Genomic DNA, 14,007 nt, shown 5'->3' on the forward strand with positions numbered 1-14,007 from the left:
CAAGCACATCCTGCATGTCCTCCACCCACATGGCCTCATCCCTGCAGAGGGACACAAACTGTCTGGGCTTTGAGGGTCATCCCTTGTCTCCTCTGTGTGCCTCCCCCTCCTCGGGGCTGATCCCCTCAGCTCCCCCAGGCACAGCTCAGCCTCTCCCGCCTTTTTCCACCAGCAAATTCCAATTAATAAATGCAAGAATGCCGTTTTGTGCATAAGTGACCAATTATTTGATGCATGAGCACCCCATCATCTCACCCACGAGCACCCAATTAATCATGTGCAGGTTAAATAGTGTAGACTTGAGCACCCAGTAAGCACATGTGTGAGCACCCCAGTGAGGTCCTCAGGTGCCCAGCTGAGCCTCCGTTATCTCAGGAGCACAGCTGTACACACAGAGCTGTACACACAAAGCTGTACACACATGTACACACCTGTGCACACACACAGCTGTACACCTGTGCACACACACACAGCTGTACACAGCTGTACACATGTGCACACATAGCTGTACACACCTGTACACAGATGGGCACACACAGCTGCATACACATGTGCACACCTGTACACAAACAGCTGTACATACGTACACGTACACAGCTATACACGCATGTGCACACCTCTGCACACCTGTACACACATGTACACACCTGTACACACCTGTACACACCTGCACACACCTGTACGGCCAGTCCCCGCCCCTCGCAGGCCCCACCTACCCCTCGGTGCTCTCGCGAGAGGGGCGGGTCGGGGCGCCCCGGCTGCCGCCGCCGTTCCCGGCGCATTCCCCGCCCGTCCCGGCCGCTGCCGGTGCCCCTCGCTGCCATGGCGGCCGCGGGCTGGGCGCCCACCCACGCGCGGGTGACGGTGCTGCGGGCGCGGGGGCTGCGCGCCAAGGCGGCGGCGGGCGGCAGCGACGCGTACGCGGTGATGGCGCTGGGCCGCGACAAGTTCCGCACGTCGGTGGCCGAGCGGTGCCGGGGGGAGCCGCTGTGGCGGGAGGAGGCCACGTTCGAGCTGCCGGCTCGCCCCGCCGCGCTGCGGCTCACGGTGCTGCACCGCGCCCTGACCGGCGCCGACAAGTTCCTGGGCCGCGCCGAGGTGGATCTGGCGGCGCTGCGGGACGACGGCGACCGGCGGCACACCAGGTGCGACCGGGGACGGGGGACGGGGGGGGCTCTGAGTGCCCGGGGGTCGGGGAGAGGGATGCGAGGGCTTCCGTGTCCCGCGGGAGCTGGGGAGAAGGATGGAGTGGCCCCTCCGGGTCCTACCGACGCTGGGGAGGAGGTTTTGGGGCGTCTGTCACCCCGCAGGAGGCATGGAGAGGTTTGAAGGGGACCTGTGCATCCCACGGAGGTCGGGGAGAGTGATGAGAAGACTTCTGTGCCCCACGGGGGCTGGGAAGGAAGGTGAGGGGGGGTCTCTGTGCTTCAAGGGCAGGAAGTTCTGTGAGGAGCCCCAATTCCTTATGGGATGTCCCAGTTCTTCATGGAAACCTCTGTGTATCACAGGCATGTGTGGATCTGGTGGGAAACTCCTGTACCCCCACGGGAATCTGTGTGTCCCACAGCCTGGGGGTCACCTTCTGCCCCAGAGGAGTGGGGGGCTTCTGGTGGGGGACTCTTGTTCTTCGCAGGGACCCCTGAAGCCCCATAAGTGCCCATGGGGTGACCCCTCGGGGTAGGGTCCCCCATAGCTGGGGAGTGCCTTCCCCTGGAAAAGGCTGGGGCCCAGAGCAGTCCTGCCTAGTCTTTGGGTTTGATCTTTAAATGTTTCCATGCGAGTGCTCACACTGTACAGAGAGAACAGCCAAACTGACCACCCGAAACCTGACGTCCTTGGAATGCCACCTTCCTCCAGCAGGGATCAAGACAGTCTCCGCCAACCATTTATTTATTTTTCTTAATAATCACTTAGCACATGTAAGGGTGGATAATTCCATGTTCCACGGACTGACCCCGCTGCTGTCAGCAGGACACTGAGCTGGGACGCTACTGCCCAGCGCCAGCTCTGTGTCACACTCGCTGCTTTGAACATAAACACTGCACGGTGAAACCAGGGGTGGTTCCCGGGAGGGTTTTACTGGGAGTCAGCAGCCTTGTAATGTGCTGGTGAGTCACCTTCCTCCTGTGGCTCACCTGAGCACCCGGGATGGAGCCATCGTGCTTGTCAAGGCTTAATTAGGCCGTGAGTTCATTAAGGCTGTGTCAGACACTGCTGTGTTTACACTGTGGAGCCCCTTGGTCAGCAGAGCTCAGGGCCGCTGCCTCGGGCTCTCAGACATGTTCCTTTGTGTCTGGGCAAAGGAAAATTGAGAGGGAGAAAAAAAGAAAATACAACTTTGATACTCCTGGGGAAATTTCTCATATTTTCAGTTGTTTCCAGCCCTTGATTTCCTGTTTGAAGTCTATTTTGTTCTTGCTGCCATGCTGATGTGTAGCCATAAAGGTCTAGTTTTATTTGTAAAATAGATGCACATTGATTGAAAGTTGCTCACTTAGATGATAAATGCCATTAGTGAGATTTTTTTGTGTTTTGGGGGGTTGTCAGTCCAAGATTTCCTTCCAGCTGCTCCCAGGGGTGCCGTGTTCAGCCGGGGCTGAGCTGCCTTTGCTGAACTTGTTGTTTGCCTGTGGCTCCCGGGGCACATGGGATCAATTGTGGCACCGAAGCCCTGCGAGCACAGGATGCTCCTAGAAATCACGGGTTTGGAACAAAAGTGCCCAGTGCTGGCTCGTGTTAAAGGCAAATGGGTTGTGATTCCTGTGCTGCTGCAGCTTCAGGGACTGTGCAAAGCCTCTGTCTCCTGGTAAAACCTCTTCCCTGGATGTCTTCTAACTCCAGGTCAGAGCATCTGACTGTAGCTTGAGCATTCATTTAGAATCACAGAATAGACCTCAGAGCCCATCTTGTTCCACTCCCTGCCCTGGGGAGGGACAACTTCCATTAGACCCATTGCTCCAAACCTGGCCTTGGACACTTCGAGGGATGGAACAGCCACAGTTTCTCCAGGGCCAGGGCCTCACCATCCTCACAGGGAAGAATTTCTTCTGCATTTCCCTCTGAAGTGCCTGTAGCAGATTCATGAATCCATCTCCTTCAGTTATCCCCATTAGTTTTGAATTTTCTCTGGAGCTAATTGCCTTTTCCTGTTCTCTTTTGTTGCTTCAGTGCACCTTTGAAAGTTGAAGTGCAAATTTGATGTTAGGGCACATTTGCATGCTCTGTTTTCTTCCTTTATTTTCCCATTCCAGCTGGTGAGGAGAAAGAAACCAATGGTTCCCAGGCAGCCTTTCCTATGGGTTCTGTGGGGTTGGGAATCTGTGGTTCCATCAACAAACAAAACCATACTGGAGTGCAGTGCTGATAATTCTCTTTGCTGGTTCAAATGTGGTTTAGTGTCACTGAGTGGTGGTTGAGGGCGTGTGGGTGGTGGGATTGTGGTTTGGGATGCCCTGGGCACACACCACACAGTTCTGGAGCCACGTTTCGGGGAGGGAGAAGGCTCTGTCTGAGCAATGTCCTTCCTGGTGCGTGCCAGTCACGAGCCTGGAGAGGTGAGTGGAAATCCCCCGCGGTCTGTGAGGCTCGGGTTGGCTCTCTGGTGTTGATTAGGGGTTCCTTGGCTTAAGAGGCATTAGGGAGCTGGAATGAAAGGTATGAGGGCGTGGGATGCGTGTGCAGCTCTGAGGCTGCTGTGCTCGATCCCACTTCAAAGCCGTGGCCTCTGTGAGTGTCAGGAGGAGAGATGAAAGGGCAGAGGAGAGTGGCTTAGCTGAAATACAGGAATTCCATGTTGTGTTTCTGTTTTTTCTCCTTTTTTTTTAACCCTTCCTGATCTGGGTTTTAAACCAAATCTTATTAATAACTTTCTGTTTATGATAAGGAATGTTTTCCTTGGCACCTGGGGCTGTGACTGTGACGTTGTCATAAGATTAAAGTCTTTCTTTTCCTACACAGTGGGCTGATTTGATTTTTCAACCATAAGCACCCTCTGTGTTCTCAGTTACTGGTGGTAAAAGAAATCTCCTTGTTGCTGCAGGTGGTACAAACTTCACTCCAAACCAGGCAAGAAGGAAAAAGAGAGAGGGGAAATTGAGGTGGATATCCAGTTTATGAGGAGCAACCTGACAGCCAGTATGTTCGATCTGTCCGTGAAGGACAAGTCCCGCTCTCCCTTTGGGAAGCTCAAAGACAAGCTCAGGGGCAAGAGGAGCAGTGGCCTCTCGGACACGTCGTCGGCGATCGTTCCCAGCACATCCCACTCCCCCGCTGACAGTGAGGATGAGGCAATCGAGAAGGAGAAGAAGAAATCCAAGTTCAAAGCGCTGTTCTCCAAGCCCAGCCTGCAGAAGACATCCCTGTCACAGTCCATGTCGGTGCTGCCCACCCAGCAGCCCTTCACCCCGAGGGTTCGGCTGCGGCCCAGCGACTTCCAGCCGCAGTGGGATGAGGAGGAGTCTGAGACCTCTCCCACCTCAGAACGTGAGTATTGGCACTCGCTGCACTGCTGAGCACAAAGCCTTCCTCTAAAGGGCTGTTTACACTTTCCACAGCACTAGTTTAACTCTTCTTTCTGAACAAATCCATAGAAAGTCCTTCCTAGCACAGAGGCTGTCAGTAGTGTCAGAGAAAAGGTTGTTCTTGCATCTTGAATTTCTTGCCACTTTTTTTTCCAGGATCCTTTGAAAATGCCCTGGAAGAGAAGCCTGCTCCTTCTCCTCTATTTAAATCTCGTAAACCGGCCTTTTTGGACAGTAGGCAGCTAACCCAAGGAACCACCAACCACACCAAAAAGGATGGGCTCTCTTTGTTCAGTGGCCTTAAATCCAAAAATGATCCTGTTTCCAAGTCTAGTCTGTGCATCAATGGCAGTCACGTTTATATGGAAGAGACCACGACGAAGGACAAGACTCCAACCTCCTCCCCCTCTCCTCACAACCTCAGGAGGAAGCAGCTCTTTGCTTCAGAGGAGAACCTGTCCTCCAGATTCACTAAATCACCTGAAGAAATGGGAAGAACCTCTCCTAGTCAGGCTCTCTCTGGGTCCACATCCTTGGAGACCTTCAAATCCATGACTTTGCCATCGTACAAACTACTCAGCAGTGAGGAGCCCCTGGACAGCAGCCTTCCACCAAGTGTTGAGATCGTTAGAGAGACCAAAAAACCAGACCACAAAAAGTCTGCCTTGCTCTCCCTGGTCACTGGGAAGAAGGAAACGGTGAAGACCAGCGATGCTGAGAATTTTCTCGACAGGACCCTGCAGAGTGAGGAAAATACAATTCCAGAAGAGAAGAGTGAAGAGGAGGCCAAATGCCCTGAACTCCCAGCAGATTTGGGCAGAGGGAGCCCATCAGGAGATGCTCACCGTGTGGAGGACACTGTCACAAACAAGCAGCTGCTCAGCCCTTGTGAGGAGGAGCAGAAACCTGAGAAAGCTGCACCAGCCAAGACCAAAGCTGTGAAGCCCAGGTGAGTCCTGGCTGCTGACAGGAGTGAGGACGGGCAGTGGTGGTGGCATGTGGCAGTGGGCTGTGTCCTTTTCACCTGCCACACCTGGGCTCAGGTGCTGCTCTGCGGGTACCTGCGGGTTTTGTGCTGGCGTTGGGCGCTGTGATAGCAAATAACAACTCCCAAATGCTTTCTCAATATGAAAAAGAGATGTATATAGGGATGCTCCTTGTAAGTGATGCTGAAATAGTGGTTCTCTAGTACAGTCACCTGTGTAGGTACTGTAGGGGTGTTTTTTCTTGCTGGATCTCTTGCACAAACTAACTGTCTGAGCTGTGTGACTGCACAGGGTCTGAAATGCCCATTCTAACATCTCTGCTCTAGTCTTCTCTACTTGGCTGTGGTCTTCTGAAGGTTAGCCTTAGAGCCCTTCTGCTTTTGGCACTGCTCACAGCAGCACAAAGGGATTTTGTGTGGATTTGTACACAAGGCTTTTTTGGAAATTCTGCTCTTTTATTCTTTATACACACACACACATATATATATGGTGTTTGGGGTTTTTTATATATATATGTATATAGGTGTGCCCTACGAATAAGGCTGTATTTTGTGTGTGTCCCTAACTCCTCATTTTCAGTGCTTCTCATTTCTTGCCAATGAAGTGTTTTACATACTAATAAACCTGCTTGGGTTGCAAAGAGATGGTGCTTAAAGCAGCAAAAACAAGCTCTGCAGCAGAAGAGTTCTGACATAAGTCCAGTGCTTGGCAAAGATGCAGTTTAGGATATAAAGTCTCACAGACAGGGGGACTTCTCTCTGAGGTCTCTTGCAAGTACAGTTCATCTGCAGTGGCAGAGCTGATGGAGGCTGGTGCTGAAGCTTGTCTGTTCCTGCCTCGTGTTGCATCTGCAAGTGACATGCGAGTTTTTTGTCCCTTTTTGCAGGCTGGGCCTGTCTCCAGAGGAGGATCCCAAAGCCACGCTTCCTACTCTTGCACCTGACCCCCTCCCTGCTTTTCTTTCTGTGCACCGTATCAGCAGTGCAAACAATCCTTTTATTTCTAAAGTGGGGCAGAAAGTCCAAGTGCCAGACTCTGAAAACATCACTAGTTCTCCTGCCTCCCTCACTTCTCCTGCTTTTGCTGCAGAGCTTTGGAATGACAAGAACCCCTTTACTCCTGAGTGGGACAGGGGATCCAGAGCTTTGAATCCTGACACCATTGCCCATTTTTCTTCATCCCATCATTTTGCAGCTTCTGTTCCCAAAGTGCCACTTCCTGGGCAGGTCACTGCTAGGGGCAATAACCCTTTTGCTGCTGACTGGGGTCAGGGTCCCAGGAGCTCTGATGTGGAGACATCCCAGGGTCTCTCTGGCCTACCCACACCTTCTGTCCCCTCTGACTGTCATTTCAATGACAATAATCCCTTTGTGTCCAAGCATGGGGGGCAGGCAGGGACAGGTTGCCAAGCTGTTGCTGGTTCTTCCCCTTCCTGCCTTCCTTGTGGTGAGGACTGTCCCTCTGCAGGACACCCTGGTCATGAGGCTTCGGGGGGCTCTGTGCATGTGGCTTTACCCAGTGGTGTCACAGCTGTGCCATACCTTCCTGGCACCTTGTCTGACTCCCCTTCTGGCTCCCCTGGGCTGGCTCCAGAGCAGCACTGTGATTCTGCCCAGCTTCAGCCTGAGGATTCTTTGGAAAGCAGCAAGCCAGGCAATGGGAAATCTGTGTCCTTTGTCCTTGGTGGATCGCAGGGTGTTACATCAGGTGATGTAGGTTTGGGTGGGCAGGAAGGTGGAGAGCAGCACTTGGCTTCCAGTGGAAGGCTCCAGACAGGTTCAGGGACAGCAGGAGAGCAAGCAGGGTTTGGGGGTGAGCTGGGAGCAGGGGGTTACCCATCAAGAGAGCTCTCTGGTGACAGTACATGTCCCACCCGGCACGGTGATCCCGCTGTGGAGGTCACTGGTGTAAACACTGAACCCTGCACAAGGGCTGACAAAGGTTTTGTGTCTCTCTCAAAGTCCAATGACCAAGTGCTGTCCCCCAAGAGTGAGCTCAGGGAGAAGCAGGAGACCTGTGGTGGGAAGGGATGGGTGGAATGTGTGCCCATGTCAGAGCCCCAGGCAGCTCCAGTTGCTGAAAATGAGTCACTTTCTCAAGTCAAACCAACCCAGGGAGCCTGCACGGTGCTGCCTCAGGAAGCAGATACAGGGAGGGCTGGCAGCAAGGCTCTTGTCCCACCAAAGCCAGCCCCACGACTGAGGAAATCCCCACCAGTTTCCCAGGCTGAGTTAAGGGGTGATGTTCCTGCTTCAAGTGATGGTGTAAAATCCACACCAGGACTCCTGCTACCGGATGATGAAGCCTCAGCTGCCCATGGGTGCCTCCCTCAAAATGTCTCTTTGGAGACTGTCACTCCTCCAGTGACTCTCAGAGGTAACAGCAGTGACAGGCCTTTAAAAAAGGAAGGTGATGATTTACCTGTCAGTCTCACAAATCTCAAGTCTGCCATTCTTGTTCCTGGAGACCGGGGCTTGAAAGTGGCCAGTCTTCCAGTGATCCTGGAGGGAGGCTCTGATGATGAGCTGCTGGGGGACTGCCAGGAGAGCTCTGGGGTCGCTGCAGCGGATAAAGGTGTTGTAGGGACTGGAGAGCAGCCTCGAGGTTTGACACCTTTGCATGGAGAAGAAAGAGAGCTCTCAGGTAGCTCTGCTGCAGCTCTGGTGATCCTGGCTACTCCTGGAGCAGGAGGAGGAGCTGTTCCTGATGCTTGTAAGCCAGGCAGTTCACCTGTGCTGCCTGCTGGACTGGGTGCTGCCAGGGTCTGTGTCCAGGGAGCTGACTCAGGCTTAGGTGTGATTTCTCATTCCAGGGAGTGTAATAGTCATTTTGAGAAACAAGAGCTGGAAAGGAGTGCAGGTGTTGAGGAGCGTGCAGAGTGTGACTTCTCTGAGCCTTCTGCTTCCTCTTCCTCCCTGTCAAGTCCTTGCCAGCCCTCCTCTTCCTCTCATTCCCTTCTCTCTGACACCCCAAGTCATAGAGCAGAGTCTTCGAAAAAGCCAGCAGCCGAGGGCTTCGCAGATAAAGCGGGAAATTCGGGCAAGAAGAAACTCCTCCAGGCACGGGTTTCACCCTCTGAAACGTTCCCTAACCAAACCCTACGGGGTGGTGAAACCGTGTCTCCCAAGCACAGGTGAGACCATGTGGGGATCACAGCAGGTACCTCTGTGCAGGTGTGAGCTTTGCTTTGTTTTCTGGGTGCAGATCTGTCTCTCCAGCTGCTGGATCTGACCTGGATCGGACAGCCCTGGCTTCCTCTGGGGCCTGGACTTGTCAGGGTCTGGGTCCTGTCACCCAGTACGGGGTTGCTGCTGGCCCCAGAAGGATCTCTGCAGCTCCTGAGGATGCCCAGGGTGCTGAGGGGAGCAGCTGCTCATCACAGCTCTTAGGGGAGCTATTAGGGAAAGTGCAGGTAGAATAGAGTCATTCCATCCAATTGGCAAAATGGACTGGGATTGAGCTGTTTGTCAGACATGGGAGAATGGTCACCCTGATAAATGGGGATGTGTCATTTCCTGGCTGAATTGAGCTTCTCAAAGTCATCATGGCAAGTGAAACACCTCTGGGCCAGTGTTTGCTGAAATAGAAGTAAAATTTGCTCCCTGTGTTAAAGTTGGTGATGCAAGTCAGTCAGGCAAATAATGACAGCACTTCTTTGCAGCTTGTAAGATCACAAATATGTTCTGATTAGGAAAGTCAGGCTGAAATACCAGTGCCTGAGGGATCAGAATAGCTGCCCTGTGTTCTGTCTCCTCGTGTAGCCCAACCTGGCTTTTCTTCCATCACGCACATGGGATGTATTTCCCTTCCTCCTGCTGCTTTATCTCCAGTGCCTTAAGTCAATAAAGATAGTAGAGAACTGGAAAATATTTACAGAAACCCTGTGGCTTAGAAATACCTTGTCTTTCTGAAGCTGAATCCCTTTTCTCTCAAGAGACAGAAAAGGGAGGGAATCCTCCCCAGTTTCTTTCTGTTTTTGTTTTTAGTGTAAACGTTTGTGTCATGCTGGTGTTACATATCCTGCCTAATAAGCAGAAACTCGTTTTTTCCTGTTGCAGACTCCATCCTGTGAAACCAATGAATGCCATGGCAAACAAGTCTCAGAGTAAGAACCTGAATGTCATCAGCACCATGAACGAAAAGCTGCTGGAGATGAGTGTGAAGGTAAGGAGGGAAGTGGCAGTTTCACTGCCTAAACTTTGATTTAATTGAAGAGTTTGTGTATTCCAAATAGTTGGGACATGAACTTTCTTTTAGTCAGCCCCCAAAAGCGGGGACACTCCTTAAATGATTGTTTTCTTGCAGACTGATCTATAATAGAGTTGGTGCCTTGTGTTTTGTGAGGAGGTTCTCAGGCATAGCCACTTCCTCGGAGTGTAGTCCTGCAGTTGGGATCAGCACTGGGATTGAGAGGAGCTTTCAGCATAATCCCAGCCTGAAAAGAGACCTGCAGGCTTGAGGCATGTTGATCCAAATGGCTGAAAGCATCCCTGGGTCAGCAGGGAAAATCCTGGGTTCCCTTATTGTCTCAGGGTTTTTTTTTGGAAATAGAGAAGTTAGAATGGAAATAACGGCAGTGCCTCCTTCTGCTCTGAAGGGAGAGGATGGGAGTTTAGGGATTCAAACTCACACACTGCTCTTTCAAGGGAGTGGAAAACTTGCCATGAGTATTGTGGTGCTCTGATTCCACCCAAATTGTGTGTGATGCACCACAGGAGCCTGTTATGCTCACACTCCCTGCCTGGGCTGAAGGAACCAGCAGAGGCTGCCCAGTACCTCTCAGGTTTCTCAAGGGTTAAAACCAGACTTTTCAGAGAAATAGGAGGAAACACCATAGGCCTGGGTGGGTGTTTCTTGCTGTTTAACCTGAATTTGGCTTTACCAATCTGTTTAAGCAGCTGGTTTAAGCTTTACCAGGTTTGTTTAAGCAACAGCTGTCATGGTGCTCGTCTGTGCATTCTGTTGCTGGTTTGGAATGCTCTGTGTCTGTCCTGACCCTGCCTTCCCTCCTCCCCAAGAAATATGATCCTTCAGACCCTGCCTATGCCTATGCTCAGCTGACACACGATGAGCTGATCCAGCTGGTGTTGAAACAGAAGGATACCATTACCAGGAAGGATCTCCAGGTGCGGGAGCTCGAGGACTACATTGACAACCTGCTCGTCAGAGTCATGGAAGAAACCCCAAACATCCTCCGTGTTTCCGTGTCTGGGAACAAAAAAGCTGGGAAGATGTGAAGGGTCTTGGGGTGTTGGTGAACACAGACTGAATTCCCACCAGAGCAGTGTGAGGAGCTGGTGTGGAGCAGGTGGTACCAGTTGTGCTGCCCACAGAAAATTATCTTTTTCCTGTTTCTGCCTTGAGCAACTCTCCGATTGATTAATAGTTCCATCAGGTGTTGTAATGAAGTCACCTTACCATATTTATTTTTTGTTTTCTCCCCAGTATTTGGGAAGATCAGGCATTAATCCAAAGTCTGGTTGTGATGGGAAGGAGGAGGATTTTTGATGTGTTTTGCTTCCCAGCAAGGCACTGATGATCCTTTAGGAAGATTTTTTTAATGGTTTTATTTTGTAGCAGCTTTGATAGATCAATTAATTTTCTTTCCACATCTGAAGTTGTAGTGCAATATAAATCCTTGTACAGTAGAGATTGAGGATTTGATTGTTTTTAAAATAATAATTAACTACACTGGAGAAGTCCAAAGATTTCCCAGCTTCGGACCTGGGCTGTAATTTAAAAGGAATTAATGCCCTGAAAGTTGACCATAAGTTAAAAGATTGGAAAGGAAGAAGCAAATCTCAGTTCATCTCATCAAGTGGACATTCCCAAGAGTTCTCCAAGGGGAAGTTTACAGGTTTTTTGGCATAGGAGACAGTGAGGTTCATGGTACGTTTCTACCATAGGAATGGCACCAATGAGTTTGGGCCAAAGGTACGTTTTAAATCACAAGTTGTTCTCCTAGTGTCCTAAAATTTCTGCTTTGAAGGTCGTTTAAAGGAGGCAAAGGCCCCCCTGGCTGTGCTCTGTGCTCTGGAGCAGGGCTGAGTCTCACATCTGGTGCTGTGGGGGAGTTCTGTGACCTTTTCCCTATCGCACTGCATCCATTAAACATAAATACCTTGGATTTTGGAGATGGGGCTCACCTTGAATGACCTTCAAAGGTGATCAGTCTTGCAATGCTTTTTTCCATCATTCCTTGTACAGCCCAGAGAAGGGAGGGAGTGCTGGGGCTCCCATCTGCTCCAGTTCCTTGGGGCTTGCTGCTCACAATGGGAGAAACATCTCGTGTAGCTGAGAGGTGCTGGTTTTGCTGGACAATCAATACCTTCCTTAGAGTCTCAGTGGATTCAGGGATGTTCTCCTCCCCATCCCATGACAGCAGGAACAGCTCACTGCTGGTGAGCAGCCACTACAACTTCCCCCACTGAAAACTAAATGGGGCTTTTTTATGGCGAGCTCTTGTCAAAGATCAAAAAATCAGATGCCTTTTTGCACCTCTGGGATTTACCAGGGTAGGGAGAGACCATAAAAGGCTTAGAAGGAAGTTGGAATACCAACAGAGTGGGAAGCAAAGGACCAAAGCTTCATGAGGACCAAAGCTGAAAGCTTTCCAACCTTAATTCTGTGGAAATAAACACTCCTACCTTTGGAAGTTGTTAGGTTATCGGGTCACCCCTGGCTCGGGGGTGAGTTTCTAGCTCAGTTTTTCTACAGCAAAGCACTTTATTGAGGGACTGGAGCAGCTGGATGGACTCTCACCCTGTGAGCAGTCTGCTTACAATTGTCATAAACCACTGGAAACTACTGGAGATCTCAAATACTGTATTTTTGTAGTGAAGAGCAGTTTAATATATATGCATGGAGATGTAAACATTTATTAGAAAAAAAAATCAAAATGCTGTTAATGACATTTTTATTCCTGTAAACGGACTTGCTACCAAAGTCTGCTCCCTCACGGGGAGCCTGACCTCAAACAAGCCTTAAGAGTTAGAAGTCTTCCAAGACTTCAGGTATTTTCTTCTCATTTTAGTGTTATTTGAGCAGTGAGGGGTTTCTCTCTTTTCTGCTGTCCCCTCTGCTGTGAATGAAGGGTCCAAAACGCAGGTGGCCTTAGTGGTGGTGGTTTAATTCTGAGTGGTGCTGGTTGGCCTTGCTGAAACTGCTGCTGCTTCTTGTGCCTTCTCGAGTGAGGAAGATGAAGGATTGATTTGTTTCCTCCTCGTGCCTCGGTGGATCTCTGGACAGAGGATCCTGTACCTCACTGATCAACTTGCATTTTAGACTTTATTCCGCAGCTTTCTGATGTTCTGGGTCAGAGAGGAAATCCTGTTGTGCCTTGGAATGGTGACTTAACGGGTCAGAAACCTGCACTGGGCACAAGGGAGCAGGACTGGGCTCGTTGTGGGACAGCCCAGGTCCAACAGTCGCTGGCTGCTGGCAGCACCTCGGCTGTGTGATGCTTTTGGAGCCTGGATTTCATGGAGTGTGCATTGTGTGCATTCCTGCTGGGAAGAGTGCCCTGCACAGAACCAAAGCAATAATATGTGCTCTCAGCAGAGATGAAGCCTCAGAACTTGTAATGCCCTCCCCTGGCAGCCTTTTTTTGCCAGTTCCAGCCGTGTCTGTTGGGGTGAACCCGAGCTGTGGAGCTTCTTCCAGAGCAAACCCAGTGCTGTGGGGCCACAGTGGGGTCACAGCCCTCGGCTTCCCTGGCCCCAAAAGCATCACACAACCCTTGTACTTCATTTTTTTACTGGCAATACTAGTTAAAGCCTTCCTTTGGTGTGAGGGGACTGGCATTTTACATCCTTAAGGGCCTTAAGAATCAAATATATTGTTTTATTATGGAAGGATCTGAATGCACGTTCCTTGTTTGTACTCTCTGCTTTTAGCCCAGGTACTGTTTGTTTTTAAACAGCTTTTGGTTTTACGGAACACTAAAATAAAAACACCTTAAACCCAGCGTTCTGATCACTGTGTCTTTGTTCTGAAAGAGCAGTTTCACAAGGGTTGTCCCCTCCTTGTGACCAGCTCCGCTCATCCTCCAGCTATTTCGGGGCTGGTTTCATCCCTGCAGCGATCCATGCAGGAACTTCCTGGTAAATAAACACCTCGCAGGGTGGGGAAACCTGACGGACGGGCTGGTCCGCATCGCCACAATCGAGAGTTTCTGTAAAGCACAAACAACCACCCTGGGAAAGGCTCTCGGCCCGCAGCGGTGAAGGGACCCGGCGCTTGTCCCTGATGGCAACACTCGCCTCGGCTGGCGGCGGTGACGGGAGAGGAGGAGGATGAGGAGAAGGAGGAGGAGGAGGATGAGGAGAAGGAGGATGAGGAGGATGACGGGGAGGAGATGAGCCTCCCGCCGAGCGGGGCACTGCGCCTCCAGCTCGCCTGGGCTGCAGGAGCCCTGAGCGCTGTCCTCGCCCTGATCCTGTGCAGCGATGGGTCCCGGGGGCCCCGAGCCGGGGCGGTGTGCGGTTCCCCGAGGCGGACGC

General features: G+C 51.3%; 1 protein-coding gene across 1 annotated transcript; it reads left to right on the plus strand.

Annotated features, from left to right (window-relative positions):
• Positions 1 to 614: 614 nt before the first annotated feature.
• On the plus strand, positions 615 to 13,471 carry RAB11FIP1 (RAB11 family interacting protein 1). The gene is made up of 6 exons (XM_085080711.1): positions 615 to 1,145; positions 4,040 to 4,482; positions 4,677 to 5,469; positions 6,393 to 8,639; positions 9,565 to 9,670; positions 10,525 to 13,471. Exons 1-6 carry the CDS (start codon positions 823 to 825, stop codon positions 10,741 to 10,743), a joined length of 4,131 nt encoding a protein of 1,376 aa, XP_084936837.1. The 5' UTR covers positions 615 to 822; the 3' UTR covers positions 10,744 to 13,471.
• The last annotated feature ends 536 nt before the right edge of the window (positions 13,472 to 14,007 follow it).

This window comes from Lichenostomus cassidix, chromosome 22 (assembly GCF_008360975.1).
Source record: "Lichenostomus cassidix isolate B80296 chromosome 22, HeHo_3.0, whole genome shotgun sequence".
Classification (NCBI taxonomy): domain Eukaryota; kingdom Metazoa; phylum Chordata; class Aves; order Passeriformes; family Meliphagidae; genus Lichenostomus; species Lichenostomus cassidix.